The sequence below is a fragment of the Anopheles bellator genome, chromosome X, assembly GCF_943735745.2.
Source record: "Anopheles bellator chromosome X, idAnoBellAS_SP24_06.2, whole genome shotgun sequence".
Classification (NCBI taxonomy): Eukaryota; Metazoa; Arthropoda; class Insecta; order Diptera; family Culicidae; genus Anopheles; species Anopheles bellator.
In genome coordinates, this window is record NC_071287.1 from 7,035,886 (window position 1) to 7,054,084 (window position 18,199).

The 18,199-nt window shown below is 47.4% G+C and overlaps 1 protein-coding gene across 1 annotated transcript in view; it reads right to left on the reverse strand.

Moving 5' to 3' along the window:
• Positions 1-18,199, reverse strand: part of LOC131213410 (mucin-19-like) — a 64,126-nt gene that overhangs the window by 41,422 nt on the left and 4,505 nt on the right. The window contains 2 exon segments of the mRNA XM_058207445.1: positions 8,652-8,681; positions 17,068-17,262. Coding sequence (XP_058063428.1) covers positions 8,652-8,681; positions 17,068-17,262 — 225 coding nt within the window.

An 18,199-nucleotide genomic window follows, 5' to 3' on the forward strand; every position in this document is an offset into this window, starting at 1 on the left:
CTAGAGAGGGAGAGGCTTCGAGTTATGGGTTGCGCATTTGGCCCCCTCTTGTGGGTGGGTGCGTGCTCTTCTGGGGCTTACATGCCGGCTGTCGTCGTCCTCCCGACTCTGCAGATATTTATTAGGTGTTAATCGTGCGATTAAGCCAGCTTCAACAACTTCATTCGGTGGTCGGTCGGGTGCTGCTGCTGCTCCTCTGCTTGCTAGTAATTGAATTACGAACGGAGCTCATTTACTGCTCGGTACACAATGTCACTCCCACACACCCCAGACGTCAGGAGCCGCTCCTTCCAAACCTATATATAGGCACGACCCGGCCCAAGACCCCCCCCCTTCCCCAAAGCCAAGACTACCAACTGGCGCGGGGTGTACCATATTAATGACTCATGAGAGTGTTCAACCGCCGTTCAATTTACGCGTTGGAGTTGGAGGAAATTCCGGCGGCTGGCATTTACGCCTTTCACCCGCCTACGCATACTGCTTCCTCGTGGTGAACACCGCGCACCTACGAGAGACCACAAACAGTCTGTCGGATCTCAAGCTGCTGGTGCTGAGCAGTTTTACTAGCTGCTAATCGGCAGCGGTGGCGGCATCGAACTAAAGACCCTCTCTGTTTAATGCGCCACAGACCTTCGCGTAACAAATTGCTAGTATAAGGCGGCGTACGATAAATGCGCACAGCAGCAGCAATCGGGCGCGCGAAGTTATGGTAGGTATCATAACACACCAATCGATGCTGTTCGCTTATATGTAGGGTGAGGATCCAGGTAAATGTTGAATGATCGAACAGGAAACAAAAATAAACGAAAGTCCCACCAAAAACACCCGGAACCAACCTTAGATTTCACAGGCAAACTTTTCTAATACTACTTTACTCTTCTAAATAGATTTCGATACCGCCCCGCATCAAGTATTCTTCAATTCAACTTCAATTCCGTCCAAAGTCCCTTCAATGTGAGTTGACGTGGTTTAGGAATACCTGGGTTTTCGTTGTCAACAAAACGAACCCTCTACTCCGAAAAAGTGCAAACTAGAGAGCGCGTTACAGAGTTTATGGAAAGGAATCAAAGCTAAAGAGGCCTCAGAGGCTCACCGAAATTGGTTATAAAAAGCTTGCTGGGTGAACTCTACTGATCTCTCTCTCTCTCTCTTGCTGCGTGATGAATTATGAATTTTCATAAACATATTAAAATGCACTGTTTATGTTCCTCTTTTTTTTCGTTCGCATCCTCTGCCTCTGAACCACATATGCCAAGTCGACATACTCCTACTCCGTTTTCGGGGATCATCCCCTCTGCCAGAACGGCTTCACAGAGAATGATCGTCAGAGATACTTCTGAGAGAGCTCCTCGGCCTACCCCGCACCACGCAACATAAGAAAGAGAGCGACAATAAACGTGATGTAACGGTTTCACACACTCGCACGTTACGGTATACGCGGACAGCTTTCGCGTCATGCATGTGCGCGCGGCGTTACACTTTTTTTTTTCCTGCCTGCCATCTATAACGCACCTCGGGGCCTTCTCCCCTATGGGAGATACCACGAAAGGGTAAGCGCGTCAAATGACGGATAAATATTTAAATTGATAGTATCACTTTGCATAATTATACATCTTTTCACCTGGTCGGTCGATCGGTCGGACCGGTCGGATGGACTCGTGGTCGGCTGTGTTTGTTGGTGGTAATTGATGCCGCCATCATGTTCATCGGCCCCCGTTCCGACGGGAAACAGTTGTCTGCGATTAACGAGCCTCAGCCGTTGGGTGCTGTACGAGGAATACCGGACACCAAATCGTCAGCCCCATACATACTACTGTTGGAGCTGTGCGTTTGTGGAGACACAATTCTTGTTTTGTTAACATAGCCGTACTACTGCACAGAGTACAGATTATTATGAAGGTGACGACGTCGATTTTGAAGAATAAATAATAATTTGCGTTATGCGGCTTTATGTTGCTACTCATGTCACTCGCTGTTGGTGACAAGTTCGACCATTTTAAATGCTCAGTTAATTTAGCTGTTTTACTTGAACGTGTTTCAGTTCATCGCCGATTTTGTCTACTCCAAAAATAATTAACCACGATGCGGTAATTTGAGTTTTGGAACAGGAAAAACTCACAGGAGGGCATCGGGTGGTGAAACTTTGTTTGCCAACAGGGTAGATCTCTTTCAACAGGACCCTCTCTAAAAAGGTAGACTCCTGTCCTCGGTGGTAATGCAGATTTTGTTGTTGTTGGAAAAAGAAGGAAATCAATAAACGGAAAAATAATGTACGCCGCACGGGGGGCCGTTAACAACCGTTGACCGCCGAATAGCAATTAGTTTAGGTGTACGCACCCCCACTGCCGCCGCAGCCGTGGCCCCCCACCTTCCCACCATCGGCACCCTCAAGCCGCGGCGACTCTACATAATCAAGAGAAATGAACAATTATTGCACAGTCAATCTCAATCGACCAATCAATCAATCAATCACTCAAACATTGACCCCCCACCCCCATAATTCCTCCCCCCGGGACCATGTACACGGTACGCACACACACAGCATAAACTGCGCAACCCACCGGGAGGAGCATAGGAGGGAACATTTTATGCCTGGCGCCCGGGCCTCACAGCATAATTGAGTCAATTGACATCACCACTTATAGGCGCGCATCTGCGATGTGGGAAAAAGAGCGAAGAAAGCGGGTGACAGAGTGTGAGAGAGAGAGATATATATAAGCACGGTAGAAGAAGCTCAGGTACAAGCTCGGTCAAATTATTCCTCAACCAAGCACCCGCGATGCTGCCGAGCCTAGACGCAGTATTCCACACATCTCTTCTAATAAAGTTTTCATTCGAATAATAAATTTTGCGGCCAACGATGGATAAGGGATAAATCTTTTCCCCACGGTAAAACCAAGAAATAATCAGCCAATTAACAAGTGGTACAGATATATAATTGGGACAGCTTGGAAGATTATGGGACAAACAGGGTGATGCCCGTGACACGTACCGTACAAATTCATCATCTGCGTGATGAATGATCACCGATTGAAAGCAACAAATAGTAACACATCATTCAATAAGTCCCGGGACTAGCGTAGAGATGACGCTAATAATACCATTTATATACCAAGGTTTGCAATATCAACCTTCAGATAAGATGTGTCAAAATTGGATGTAATTCGAAACATAACATAGTTATTTCATTTATTTCATAGTTTTTCATAGTTTTCATTTCATACATTTCATAGTTATTCCTGGGACTTATTGAGCGATGTGTTATTTGAAAAAATATTAAATCAATTTCAAGCAGCGAAAGGCGTTTGTCGTCCGGCCAGAAATTCGTTGAAAGATCAAAACTAACGCCATCTCAATTTGTAACAAAACCTCTCTCGGTTACGATTAAATCATTTACACATGCAAAATTAAATTCTAAAATGCCATATCTATTAATTTTTTGCTAGTAACTACTGTGTACATCAAATGAGGCAAGACGAAGGTGCCTTTCACACAATGAGAAGTTGTCCTCGTTTCCGCGGACCGCTGCACAAAGAAGGGCCTCCTGTGTGTGACATTCACAGAACACAGGAGCGAGGTTCCACTTAACAATTGAACGCGGCGGAACAGCTTCCGGTACAGCGACAGAAAGAGAGAGATGTTTGATTTTATCGTGTAAGCCAGCATGGGCACCATAATAGATCCTGATAGACTCTCATTCGAGACGGTTCCACCCTGTACGTACCCGTATCCTCACGTCGTACCAAGTCAAACAAACAACAAATTTGCTCGCCTTCCAGAAAGTCTGCACCCCTCGCTCCTTTTGCTGCTGTTTGCTGGTGTTCTTTCGTAGATGATGATGTGAATGTGTTTCCCCCTTACTGCAGACCGTGCGCGGTTTGCGGTGTTGTTGTCTTCATTGCCCACAATACGTTTTCTTTCCAACCGCTATTATCATATGGTTGCACTTTTAACAAATGGTCACGGAGCAACGGCGGCACGCGCTGCACTACTGCTAATAGAGCGTATTTCCTTGATCATCTTTTTCGTCGCCCTTCCGAAGTGCGACCGGGGGAAAAAGAAGAAAACTCAACAGCAAAGTTAGGGTGGCGCGCGCGTATTGCGTAACGCACACCTTGTGGTGAGGCGATGCAGCGCGAGCCTCGAGAGTAAACTTAAATGAGAGTGTGTCTTGCGAAGACAAGGCGTAACAAAAAAAAGCGGAAAGGCGACGAGCATCGGGCGCCCGCGCTATGGACAGCACAATAATGTCCTCCTTCTCCTAATGCGCCTGAGAAGCAACATAAATAAAACTAAATACCGGAACAGAGTGTGGTGGTGAGGGGCTACGGTCGGTCGGTGCCCCGGAGTGGATTATCGGATCGGATCCTAAAACCGTACAAATAAACACACACTCAGAGGAAGAGTCAAACAAATAAACGTATACATATACGCGATTGTGTGCAAGTAAATCAAAACCGGTACCTAAAACACGTCGTTCCTGGAAGAGACCACCAGACATTTTCAGACCACCTGGAAGTGTCAAGCACATTTTACGACACATTCACCATCCACAAACCAGAAAACCATCATTTCGCGGAAAATCATTTTCGTTTGCAAAATCTGTGTTCAAGCGCTTCCATGTCGAACGAAGACCCCCCCTCCCTACCTCCTCGAAGCACAGAAGACCAAAAATAAGACAATCCAAGTCAGTTTACGCCGATCGCATATTTTGGGCACACCGTTCGCAATTTTCGACGAACTAAAAGTTCACCGGATAGCGCACCCACCAGCACCACACAATTATGCTGGGAGTTTAGAGCTGCCCACACACAGCAGAAAAATTTACTACTACCGACCCCGCCTGCCCCCTCAACACCCCCCCCAAACCTTGGTTGCAAATTAGCTCCCATCAAAAACCCGCTCCTTAACCACAACAATTTTTGACAGTTTCCAGTTTTTATTTATGTTTATCATTAGCGAACACCGACCGCCAACATTTCCCTGTTGGAGAACCACAATCAATGTATACACACTCAACTCAGGGTGAGCCACACGAGTGTGTGCTGAGTTTACGACTTTTCGTTTGCCTCTTTTTTATGGCTCACTCGGTCACTTTGTGGTTTCTTCTCTCTGGCCTCTGGCCGCGCTTCCTTCTTGCTTTTGCTCACTCTCTAACCCTACCTACTTACTCAAACGACTCTCCACCACCGCCATAAACGCTGCTACTGCTGTGGCGAGGACGAACGAGCGTGGAACGATTTATTTACAAATAAATCATCGGATTTCTTCTCACATTACCATCTGCGGGCGGGCGGGCGCGCGCGCGCGCGCTTGCGCTGTTGATTGTAAGCTCTCTCCCACAGTTTCTCACCATGCTCTTGTGTGTTAAGATTTGGTGTATCACACAGATACACATCAACTCAATCAATAAATACTACACGGATACAGATACTCAATAGATTAAGCATAACGATTCCAGATAGCAAATAAACACGCGGTAAAAATTTACATTATAAACGTAATATTAACGTTTCTGTTTCGATTTCGATCAAAATACCAAAATTAATATCCCGGATATTGGAAACGGCTTAATCGGGTTCTTCGTTCTGGTTAGGATGCCAACACCGATCTCCCACGGTTTCTACTGGACGGATTGGACTCGATGATCACACGCCACGTATGGCGACGATTCGCCCCGTTCTATGGTCCACAAGTGGTCGCGGCTAAAATATGTCAACCCCCCCAATCGAACGGCAAAAACAAGTGTTTGTTTAATATTTTAGAAAACCAATTTGCAATTGTGGTACAGTGTGGAGGGGGGCTGGGTTGTTATTGAACTCTGCCTGCAAGCTAATAAGTTCAAACTATTTTGCTGTAACTAATGAAACGGTCTGATAAGGAAGGAAATGCACATCACAAATTACGTTTCCCCTTCCAGTACAAATGCGTTTCAATTTCTTCGATTATTGTCGCCTTTTTTGCCCAGCAGCATAAGGTACAGGGTGTTCCATTAACGATGCCTATTTTTGACCCATCCCACCCATTTTTTATTATTATTTTTGATTCCATCGGTTGACCTATTTTTGACTACATTTTCGATTGTATCTGGTCCTATTTCGTCAATAGCAGCTTGAATTTGGGTCTTAAAGTTGTCAATAGCTGCTGGTATGTTCGCACTACATAATACACAATACTGCTTATTAACATAGCCTCAGAGGTGGAAATGATCTTCAATGAAATGTGCTTTTGACGAATGATTTGACGACCTACGACTTTGGAAATGAATTTTTCATATTTCCCAATTTTCTGCAACCAGAATTATATGTTGGACATAAATGGAAGGAATGCACCTTTCAAACAATTTTTCAACCATTGCGAAATAGTCAGCCGTTTTTTAATTGCCAAATGAAAAAGTGCATCGTAAATGAAACACCCTGTATAATAATGCCACGTTTCGCGGCACAAGCAGCACGAGAACACTGCTCGCTACTGCCCGATACTGCGCGCTGTTCGAAACATGCACATTGCTCGTTAAGTGAAGAAACGCAAGCGACAACGAGGTCCTGATCGTGTTTTGCCTGAGCCGCTTTCCCTTGATCGAGTGTGATCCTTGCTGAACGACGATTACCGCGGCTTTGAGTATCCCCACCTGGTTACACTACTGACCTGTTGCGTAGGCGTTCCTTCTTCGCTTACTGTTCCACCACCACCACTGACTCCCGCACCTGGTGTGCTGCTGTTAATCGTCCCAAACACTGGACTGCCGCTGGCAACGATTGGGCTGGTCGCGGCTGCTGCTGCTGCCGCTACACCGACTGATGCAACGATCGCCCCGGGAGCCGGGGAGACGATAACTGCTGCTGCTGCGGTAGTTGCGGGGCTGGTACCGAGCGCGCTGCTCCCCGCGGAGCTGCCGCCCATCGCCCCGACGGCCATCGGGCCGTCGTCAGCGCTAGGAACAGTGGAAGCGTCCGCCGACGAGCCGCCGTCGCTGCCTCCGCCGCCGTCACCGCCGTCCGACGGGCTTCCACTTTTTCCTCCGCCTCCTCCACTGCCGCACGCGGACGGTTCGCCGCTGCTCCCAGCTCCACCGCCAACCGAGCCCAGCTTTTTCGGGCTCTGAGGAGGACCCGCCGCCGCTCCCGCCGACGGAGTGCTGTTACTCGGTGGCTCGAGCCGTACTATGATCGCTATTTTGTTGCCTTGATCGGTACCTTGACGATCGCAAAATCACGCACGCACGCACTACACGTGCCACGTGCCGGAACGAGTAAGATCCGGGAAAGCCAGCGAAGGCGGTCACTGAGGCGCTACGGGCCGGGATTCCTTTCCCCGGTTGCGTATTTGTGTTTGCTTTGCGAATTAATCCGCGCTATATTCACGCGCCTCTTCACGTCCTCCAAGCCAGAGCGACGATTGTCGTGAGGAGCTCTGCTCTGCGTTGTAGCGGTTGTGGTTAAAAACACAAACAATACGCCTAGGATGTTCCTCTGCTCATCGCTTCTCGTTCCTCCTTCGAGATATCGTACAGTAGCCCCCGCTTGCTTGCTTGCTTCGAAACGCTATCCTCTCTAATTGAAGTTGTTCTTTGATTGTAGCTGCGCAGCTTGCGGTTGTTGGGTTGATTGTTGGAAGAACACTGACAGCTTCAAGAGCTGCTTCACACAACGATGCCGTTGATGCCGGCTGTCATTCTAGAGCACCACTTCCTTTCGGCGTCCATCGGCACTGGCCAGCAGCGACAACAACAACACGGTGTTGGCCCAGCGGCTCGAACGACACGCCACTCATTAGCACGCCCTCGTGGCGGCTCAATGCACCATTAACGGGCGATACAACGCGAATTGACACACGTTTCACTATTGTACAGAGGTTGTGAGAGCATGAGAGAGAGATGTAGAGAGAGAACACATGGCACCGCTTTTCATTCTTGTGTTCGTCTTTCGTGCTATTAAAATACTATTTTTATACCACGACTCTAGCCGCCGGCTAGCGCTTAGCGTCTAGCGGCTAGCACTTTGCTCGAACAAAGTGCTCTCCCTGCCTGCAGAGGACACGCTCCTTTCCCCCTGTTTTGAAAGGGGTTTTGTGTTTCAGCGCAACAGCTTACAAACATTGTTACACTGTTGCCTCCTATACTGTTTGTTTATTTTTTGTCTTGATTGCTTACAATCGCTACAACAAAATGAAAACAAAACCGAAACAAAATACAACACAAACTAATCGCACATCTGTTCAGTGATCTCTGGAGAACCCACAACAGCTAGAGTCCGCACGTCGTCGGAAGCTTATTTTTAGCCCCGGGCCAGCATCGATAGAAGAGATGTGGCTGAGGTGTGACTGCGCGGAACGGCAATTTGAGCGCAAGTCGAGCACGAGTCGAGCACTTACTTTGTCGAGACGTGTGTTTGCTAGAAAAATCGCACCCCTTCTCTCATCGCCTGGGCGAAGCAGATTTGCGAACGTCAAACGAGCAGGAATTTAGTAAACAAAACGAGCTGCATGAGTATGCGCCGTGTGCCGAAGAGATATAACCAACGTATTGAAAACTGGCGGGAGCGTCGAGATGTACTTTATCGGAGACAACTACAATACAGTCGGGCCAACTGAACCTATTATAAACAGTAGGTAAGGATGGAAAAGGAAAACAACACAACCTCACTAAGAGCTACATGCACTGTCATTTAGTTACAGTAGCTCTGTGCTTCCGCCGACAGCCATGGCCATGCAGATACGTTGCTTGTGTGATGGATACTTAATGAGACCACCCTGAACTTTACTAAGAAAACCAACTGAATGGTTTAGCAGCAGCCAAATGGATACAATTGTCGGCCTTTTTTTTCTTTTGTATTGTAGAGGCCAAAGCCAAAAGCTATAGTGGCGTAACATTCGTCTCTTTTGTCAGCCTTGCTGACGTCTGACGTCTTTTACTCAGAAACCGATGAAACCGGTGTACAGCGCAGACGGAGAACAAACGGAGGTATGTTTAACATGCTCCAACTAAAAAAAACCATACAACTAGGGTGCAGGGTTCTGTGTCCCGAACAGGAACAGGAAAAAAAAACAACAACCGGAGCAATGCTACTTTTTCGCCGTTTTTTTTTATTGCAATCCCGTCGTATGCACTTGCATCAGCAGTGAGCACGAAAGCACGCACACAGCGACGCTTTCCCACTGGGCAATGCATACGTTCACACTCTCCCCACACAAACGCGCAGTTTTGAGTGAAAAATACGCTCCCGGCTGTCCCCGGGAGAATAAGAAGCCGGTTGCGATCGGATTCGGCTCTCCTAATTAAAAATGTTTCTCTGCTTTCCGTAGCACGTTACTCTTCAATTGGCGCTCTCTCTCTCTCTCTCACTTGCCCATCTTGCGTGTCACCTATTTATTTTTCCGTCTACATGCTATTTCCGTCGTCGCCGGCGTCCATTCTGTGTGTGGCCAGTCGGCCACATCGCGCAACAAACGCAAAGCAAAAACAGAACTACCACACAAACACAGTGGGAGAGACACACTACGCTCTTACAATCAAATAACAAGAGACGAATAAACGCTCATGATCACGAGCGCAACCTCCTGAGACTCTGGCCAACTGAAAACGAATTGCAGGGCATCCAAGAATACAAAGGATACACTCTGCGCCACACGTACAAAAAGCACACAAACACACTCACAACACGAGACCGGTCTCCTCGGGGCTGCGCGCGAACCGGACAGAGAGACAGGGGGAAAAAAGAGGACATACACACAGGCGGACGGTGTACACACGGCAGCGAATTAATTGGGACCTGAGGACACGGCGCGTTTAGCGAACGACATCTTGAAAGCCGCGACGGTGTGTAAGACGACCGCACAGGAAGGGAAGAAGTGAACGAACGGCACACGCGGCGACGCACATTCGTCCACACCGCGCAAAGACTGAACTCACAATAAACGCGACGCACGGCACGGCATCGCGCACTGGTGCTGCGGTGCCGAGCGCAAGTTTTGCCCTCCGGCGGAGAGAGCACCCCACACGCAAACGGCCAGGGAGGGGAGAGAGCGAGAAAAGGAGAGAAGGAGAAAACAGATAGTGAGAGTGAGAGAAAGACAGGGAGAGGAAAAGTGAACGGCGCTCACGCTCTCCAAAATTTCTGTGCTCTTCACTCACGCGAGTGTTGTTTTTGTTGATGCGAAAGATACGCATGTGTGCGAGTTCGGAGCGAGAGCGCACACACCGCAGAGTATCAACACAGCACCACACAGGAGTCAGTAGAGAAAAAAAACTGGCCACACTGGCCGGTGCGGCTCGCTAATAAGGCCTTCAAACTGGCCTTCTTAACTAAAAAGTACCAAAAGCTCTCTCTCTCTCGCAAAAAGGACAAAAGCAGCTAAATACTTACTGAAATTCCTCTCTCCCAGAGCTCGTTCGTTTACTTTCTCTCTCTCTATTTTTGGCCACTCTCCTGGCATTTGGTGGGCTCGCATACATACGCATACACACCCAAAAAGCGCCGTGTCAGAACACACCATAAAAAACCATCACCGTACAACGTACACACCACACAAAGGCCGCATGGTCGGTCGCGCATAAATAGTGCAAACTAAAGTGAGTACATTCGAGCACCGTCGCACACCTTGCAAACAGTACGAGCGCTACCTGGTCGATGGTTGCTTCCGTTAGCCAACAAAAAAAAGGCCTTAAGAACGTAACCAATACAGCGCGGCCCATTCGGTGTGTTTCATTAAAACAGTTCAATAGCTGATAGCGATGGCCGTTGATGCTCGGCCCTCTGTAGGTAGGTTTTAATGAGCAGAGCAATGACCTGAGATATCGTCCGGACAGCGTTGTACGAAAGGTGCAACGGTGCCCGGTAGGCAACCGGCTTTAGTGCAAACAAAGGACCATGAACTTTGGCGAGCGCTTTTTTCAGCGTTCACGAAGGAAGCCGTCGACCCTATTGCGCCTAATGTGCCCTTTTATTGCTCAATTTGAGCACGCACACACTCGCATGGTTCGGTGCTATGCAAATATGCGAATTAATAAATTAAATCGGTTGGGAAACCTATCGAGCCATCCGCTCGTTTCGTGATGTTTGGCGAGAGTTTCTATTTGCAATGGCATTTAGCTTTCGTTTCCTAGCGGTCCCTCTGACTGTAAACCTTTTTGCTTGGAAACCGAGTTAAAACCTTTTTGACAAACTGTTGGAATGGGGTCCGACATGTTTTTACACCACAGTCCAACATTTTTCTAATGGTACCACCCCCTCAAATACTGATGACCGGAAATCCCGAATCCCGAATTTTTTTTAACTCCACAAAAAAACGGAAAGCCTTTTACTTAACACAGGCTAGCACGGCACACACTCGCAAGGCAGCTTTCTCATAGCATGATGATAGAGAGCTATGCCGCTATGATGCACGATTAGTGCATCCCCGACAACACGGATCTCGATTGCGCGACTAACTCTGTCTGTTTGTTTGTTTTCGTGCGTGGGGAGTTTTATGTTGTGTTTCATGTTTTATCACCCCGTTTCATTTCCCGCTTTGTTGGAAGGCGTTTGCGCCGTGGTTTGGCAAAAAGAAATCTATGCTAGTGGCTGGACCGACGGAACGGAAGCAGTTGTCACAACAACAGGAGATGCAGCAGCAGCGGAAGCGACAGGGGCGGAAACGCCAGCCCAACAGGCGCATCCGGTCAGCCGTCGTGACGTCGCGAGCGCTGAGCAACGCAAGTCTTTCAGAAGATGGCCACTAAGCAGTCCTGGCGGGAGTGCATCAGGGTTGGTTTTGTTGCCAACTATAAACTATACTATTATAAGAAAAAAGAGTTTGTTTGTTTGGCGAATGGAGAAATATTGACAAAGTGTAGCGTTCATATGTTAAGCGTTAAGATGTTGTTAGTTATTAGTTGTTAGTTAGATAAGTAGGATAAAATGACTTAATGCCACGTGGCATTGAACAGGATAATTAAAAATGGATTTAAATCGAACCTTTTTCCATTTCAATCATTCTGAAACCTTAGACTTATTAAATAGCTGCAATCCCAATGTGAAATATTTCTGTACTCTTATGTAATCAAGCATTTATGACTAATAAAGTTCACATTTTAAATAAAAAAATATGTTAAGCGACATCTACCACTTTCACTATGGTTACACACATTTTCACAAACATATGTTACAGAAAATGGGTCAAAAACTGGACCTAAACTGCATAAAATAAACAGAAAACCAGGGAACAGAAACAAGACGTGTCATGTGAGTGCCGCCTGTGCCGTGTTTATCTCTTTATTTGTTGTTTTGATCTGTCAAAACGGACCGGCGACGTATATGATCATCTCGCTTGTTGTTGTTCGTGTTTCGGGCACTTTCGTCAATTTCATTACCGACTCGCTTTTAGGTTCACCGGCAGATGGGAAAGAAGAAAGATCAAGATCACACGAACAGCTTGACGCGTTGTCGTTGCCATATCGTGCACTCGGGCCACCATACCGTTCCGTGACACGACCGTCGTTACGCAATTATCTAGTGTCACGGAGAACTTCCCACGGGAAGTCGGGGCACAGCACTATGCCGACTAGTAAACGATCGACCGCCCACCAACGCAGCAACGCAGCACCCGTAGTCGGAAATATGATCCGAATGATCCCCCGCGAAAAGGTAACTAGACCAGACCAGACTTCAGCGGAACTGATGCGCCTTTCTGACTGCTGCTACTGCTACTGTTTCCCTTTTCAGAAAACCTTTACCCTGTAACGCGACACACAGAGGGAAAGTTCACGCGACTTCTGCACACCCACGTCGAGGAGGTCCGCAAGCGTGTTGGTCTTTCTTAAATTCTCGCGCCACCCTGTAAGATGGCACGCGAGAAGGCGTGTGTGGAAGGCTGTCAGGAGTCATAAGAATTACAATACTGCGTGACCGCAACAAATTGAGCTCCTCCCGGAGGGCTGCCGACGGCTGCGGCGGCGGCCGCTTTGGTGGCCGCAAACTTTCCCAGAACCTTTTCTCTCGGAATTGGAAAAGTGGGTAACCACATTTTTAGGGCCAGACGACTGGACGACACAGCGAGAGGACAGGAGACATCATGTCTCGCTGGGACGTCTGGGAATATTCTCGAGCCCGATGAGGACTGTGACGGCGGCGGCGGCTTCTGTAAGCGGACGTACTTGCCACGCTTGATTTGGGATTGCGCGCAGCAGAGACTTGCGCGCGTTTATTGCTTCCAGATGGGCGAACTGTGAAAATAGGCCGCAGCCGCGTATAGTGTGCGGTGTTCCCCCCCCCAGGCTAGCGGGCACCTGCGTTTGGTTCACACATTTTCTTTCCTCCGAAACCTTTTCGGTCCCTTTTCCTACAATCTTCGGTATCGGAATGTGTACAGCGGAGGCGGAGCGGTTCAAAAGAAATAACGCTCTGTTCTTCAAATCCCGCGCTCTCCCTCCAACTTGCCGGTTCTTATTCGTTCTCTCTCTCTTTCTCTCTTCTCACTGCCCGTGAAACCCGAAACTAGTTTTGGGTTCGTTGGTGGCATATTCTCAAAACCTAAGCCCATCCTAATCCTAGCGCGATTCGCATAACAAATAAGCTTCGGAAACTACTGTGAACTTCCAACCAAATCCCCAAATCACCAAACACTCCGGAAGAGTTACTCTGCTCTTAGGGGCTGCTCCCCTATTGTTGTTATCACGACGGTCTCGGCCAGCTGCGTAACAACGACAAGTGTTAGCCCGCCGTCGGGCTCTGTCACTCGGAGTGGTTACACACTCTTTTCGGACCTCCTAAACAGCCGGCACCGGGAATATGTTGGATTGGGCTGTGAACACACGCTAAATGGTGGGTTGGTATCCGCAACAACACATTATCCCCATATTAAACACCACCAGATCCCGCGTCCACCTAAGCCGCCCTCGGGCGCGATATGATTTATGATCGATTTCCAAAACATAACCAACTTTCTCGCGCACGGAATATCTGGTCCGAAGAGGTAACAGCCCCCCCCGCCCCCCTCAACCTCCATCGGGGGAGGGGGAGGGGGGTTAATTGCATCGTAAAGTTTAAATAACTTACCCGTCTCTCGTCCGTCGCCTGCGCCCGCCAGCGCAGAGGACATACCTCTACACGGCGACACAGCAATAATAAACATATAAAATGTCCCCTGGGGCGCGGTGGGTCCCTCAGCGGTTCCACGATGTTGGAGCAAGGGGATTATTGAGGTATTAACGACGACGACGCGATGGTCACACCGAGACCGGGCGTGAGGTTCACGCGAATCTTATGCCTCAAAATTTCATCCTTCGCAGCGCAGCAGCACCCCACAATTCCCCAACCTGTGGCCCAAACCCCTGTTGTCGTATCCTCTTCCGTGTATGTATGTTTGTGTGAGTGTGTGTTTGTGTGTGTGTGTGTGTGAAAGAGAGAGATAATGCCTGGGGTTTCTCTAGCGCGTACCGGTCGGTCGGTCGGTCGTCAGCATCCCGGCACACTACTACACAACTAAAATCCCCAGTTCACCACAGTTAGCCCCATTTGTAAGGGATGAAGATGTGACACGGGCGACGTTGAAGGCGCGGTGTTTAATAATAGAATCATGACGAATCAGTTAAAAAACAGAAACAGCGAGCGTCGAAGCTGTTTCGTAGTCAATTTGTTCACCACAAGGGAATGAGGGAAGGGGATGCGACAACGACGCCGATTATGATGATGATGATGATTATGATGATAATAAAGAAGATGATGATGCGCCGTCTTTCGTTGTGCGCTTGGTTTGCTTAATCTTTACGGGCATTTAGTTTATATGTGCATATTAATGCACCCCGGTTTCCCATGTCTAGCCCCCCCGGGTGATCGAGAGACAGAGATAAACAGACAGAAAAAGAGGGAGAGAGAAAAGAGAGAGACAGAGAGCAGAAGGGTGGGGTATCGTCCGACCAGCGTCCACAGCGTCCGCACCGTCGATGCATAATGTTTTGATTAATTTCACACATAAACGGCCAATGGGGGCAGTTGAACTATGGTTTCGGCGTCATCGGCCGGCGGGAAAAAAACCTACTTGTATGTATGTATGTATGTGAAATGATAAAAATCGGAAAAATCTGAAAAATCTGGAAAAATGAAGAATTAACAACGAACAACACCGAACAGCTTGCGCCACAGTCACGAAATTGGTACCATCGCACGCTGATCAAGCTAAGAGGTTTTGGGGAATAAATAAGTACATTAAGCGTACTAGGTGTCTCTGTTACAATGAGGTTGCGCTGTCCTTTACCTATGTCAAGCCATTTCCTTACTGCTTATACACAACGCTTATACGCAAACGCAAAAGCATCTAAAAAAGCGATTAGCGATAACAACAGGTTGCGCCATCGCGACAATAATTGCAAGCCGATGGCTGTCAGAATCAATTACATGTAAAAAAAATGATGCTCCGCAAAACAACAGGGTGTATAACAACACATCGAGCGAGGTGGCCGTTGCTCTATATTGGCCGCTAATTGCCGTTTAACTAGGCTGGTGTCACCGCTGGTGGCAACTATCCGCCGATTGATCCACCGTCCTTCTTTAGAGTAGTTCCACTCTCTTTAGTAGCAATGACATTTGCCCGACGAGATGCGCGTTGTGGCGATGTTTTGCTGTCCGATGGCTTCGTTCTGCTAGAGGCTGCCGCCAAGCGCGTGTTCCAAAGCATGTCCGAATGGTGCATCACGTTGTCGTGAGACCGTCGAACATGACACACTGCCACACTGCTACTCGGTTGACACACTCGTAGCAGAATTTGGCACACCTTCCTTCTGCTATTACACATCAGCAGCAAGCTACTATAACGATTACAAACAATTACATACCTGAAATGGGAAAAGAGAAGAAGAGAACGATCAAGCTACTGGGGTAGGTCACTCGTCAACTGATTCAATATGTGTACAGTCAAAATAAAACATACACATTGAGTAAACCGAGATCTACTGTCTAAGGATGAAAGCGAAAGAAACGAAATAACTTCAACTTCTATACTTTCATCGCTACCAGCCGTGAAATATCCCTTCGCTCACAGATCAATCTACCAACGATGTTACAGTACAGATCATAACTTCCGAGCTATCTGCATTTATGATTTCCCACATTACGTGGTTGAAACATAGTTATTATCAATATTGAGTCACCCATACCTGTAACTTTTGTTTAATAACTTCCACAGCAGAAAAGAACACTAAAACGTTCTGAACATAACTCGCATATAGTGCATAAACCGTGGTTCTACTCAAACTTTTCCATTCTAGGTGGCTTTCTGTACACAAGTTGTATTTTCGCCGCCTGGTACGTACTTAAACATAGAGGCTTCGATAATAACATTTCGAAGAACAATGATACGCACCCCTGTCTTCAGTATCAAAACTGGGTAATTTTGCTTGGGTGTTAACAATTAACACGTTCACTAATCCATACACAAGGCACTGCTCTTCAGGTGTCAATGTGCACATGATTCATCCGCGAATATCCGCCTGTGGATGTGAGGATGTGTTGTCTCCAGTGTGTTCTTTTAGCGTAAAAAGCCAGCGTTTGGCATAAGCAAGTCAGTTCGTCGTTGAGAAATGAGATTAAATAGATCATAAAGATCATACGCATGGTGCACTTACAATCAGAATCATGTGTACGCTCTAGCATAGGCTACGGCATATCATGCCCGTCCCCTAATGTAGTTCATTGCATTCGCTTGAACTAGAGCCTCCATCGTTAAAATCTACGGACCTGCTCTCGTGCGCAAAGGCTACCATCCCATAATCACATGTAATTGTCAACCAACTGAAAACGACAGGACACAATTTGCCTTTTTTTCATGAGATTACTGATTGACTACAAATTTTACGCTAGCGTGCTCAGACTAGTAGAATAGCACATACTAATAGAACAGCGTTGCTGTTGCTTCGAAAAAGAGGTTCCCACGCCACGACCAAGGTGCTACGCTATATGATTGTCCCAACGATTCGCCTCTTCATGGGCGGCGGCGGACCAACCACTGATTTCCCCGTTCGTCTCATTTGATATTAGTTACAATGCTACAATGAAACACAACACTATCATTAAATCATTTCAAAAAAAAAAAAACACATACCTTATCGTCGTCTCCCTCGCTATCACAGATATATCCTTTGCCGGAGCTGCAGCGACTGCTCGCATCACTGAGGCGATCACGTGAACTATCCGGGTCCCGCTGGGCCGCGGACGATGCTGTCAGTCGCTCCGACGCCCGTCCACTGTCATCCGACGTACCCGGATCGATGTTCGACGGTAGAGATAGATTCTAAAAGTGCAAATAAATAGATAAATAGATACAGAAAATTAGTTCAAATCTTATCGGCCAACCAGTCGGCTTGGGAGCTAATATGTGAGATGTGAGCAAATGTTGCTACTCTAAATAAAAGCGTTCTCCAAGCGTTTTCCCTCTCCTGGATCAGGAAAATAGACCGAGGAAAATTTTTAACTGTAAATATTCATCGACGTAACATCTCTCAGCCGTGGTTCGTCGGTGGACATTACATCTAACGAGTTATGCCACAGACAGGACTTGAACCTTGATGTTGATAGGAAAAACTAACCAAAAGAACATTATTCTAGACCCATGTCATAAGCAGAAACTAACGCGCAAAAGTACGAAAGTTAGTTTGGTGGCCACACAGTAAAGCAATGCTTGCTTAACAGCTAGCAGAAACAATGGGGTAACTGAACATAACCTTTCCATTGAACCAGGTTTATGCGCGGTTGTTGGTAACAACACTTCCAATTCAGTTTTTTCACAGACGCTTTAAGAAAATGTACTGTTCGCATTATCTAATCTTCAAGAACCTCCTCAAGAATCTACATGTAAAGCCTTTTTTGGGGACCCTCTTTTCCTTATTTCTCTTTCCTCTTCGCTCTTCGTTGTCCCGCACACGCAGCCGGGGCCTGGGTTCGATTTCCGAGACCGACCGTGACACGAGCGATCCAACAAACCCGGCATTACCCGTAAAAACACATTGTTACAGCGAGTAACAGAGATTCACATTGTGTCTGTTGCACCAAGACCAACACCGCCCGATGGATGCAAATGCCAGACAGGACGAAGAATCACTTATCCTACGTAGAGGGCCACTACAAAAAGAGGTCCATTTTATTAGCACCCTCTGGATAGTCCTTATGAATATCTCTCTCTCTCTCTCTCTCTCTCTCTCTCTCTCTCTCTCTCTCTCTCTCTCTCTCTC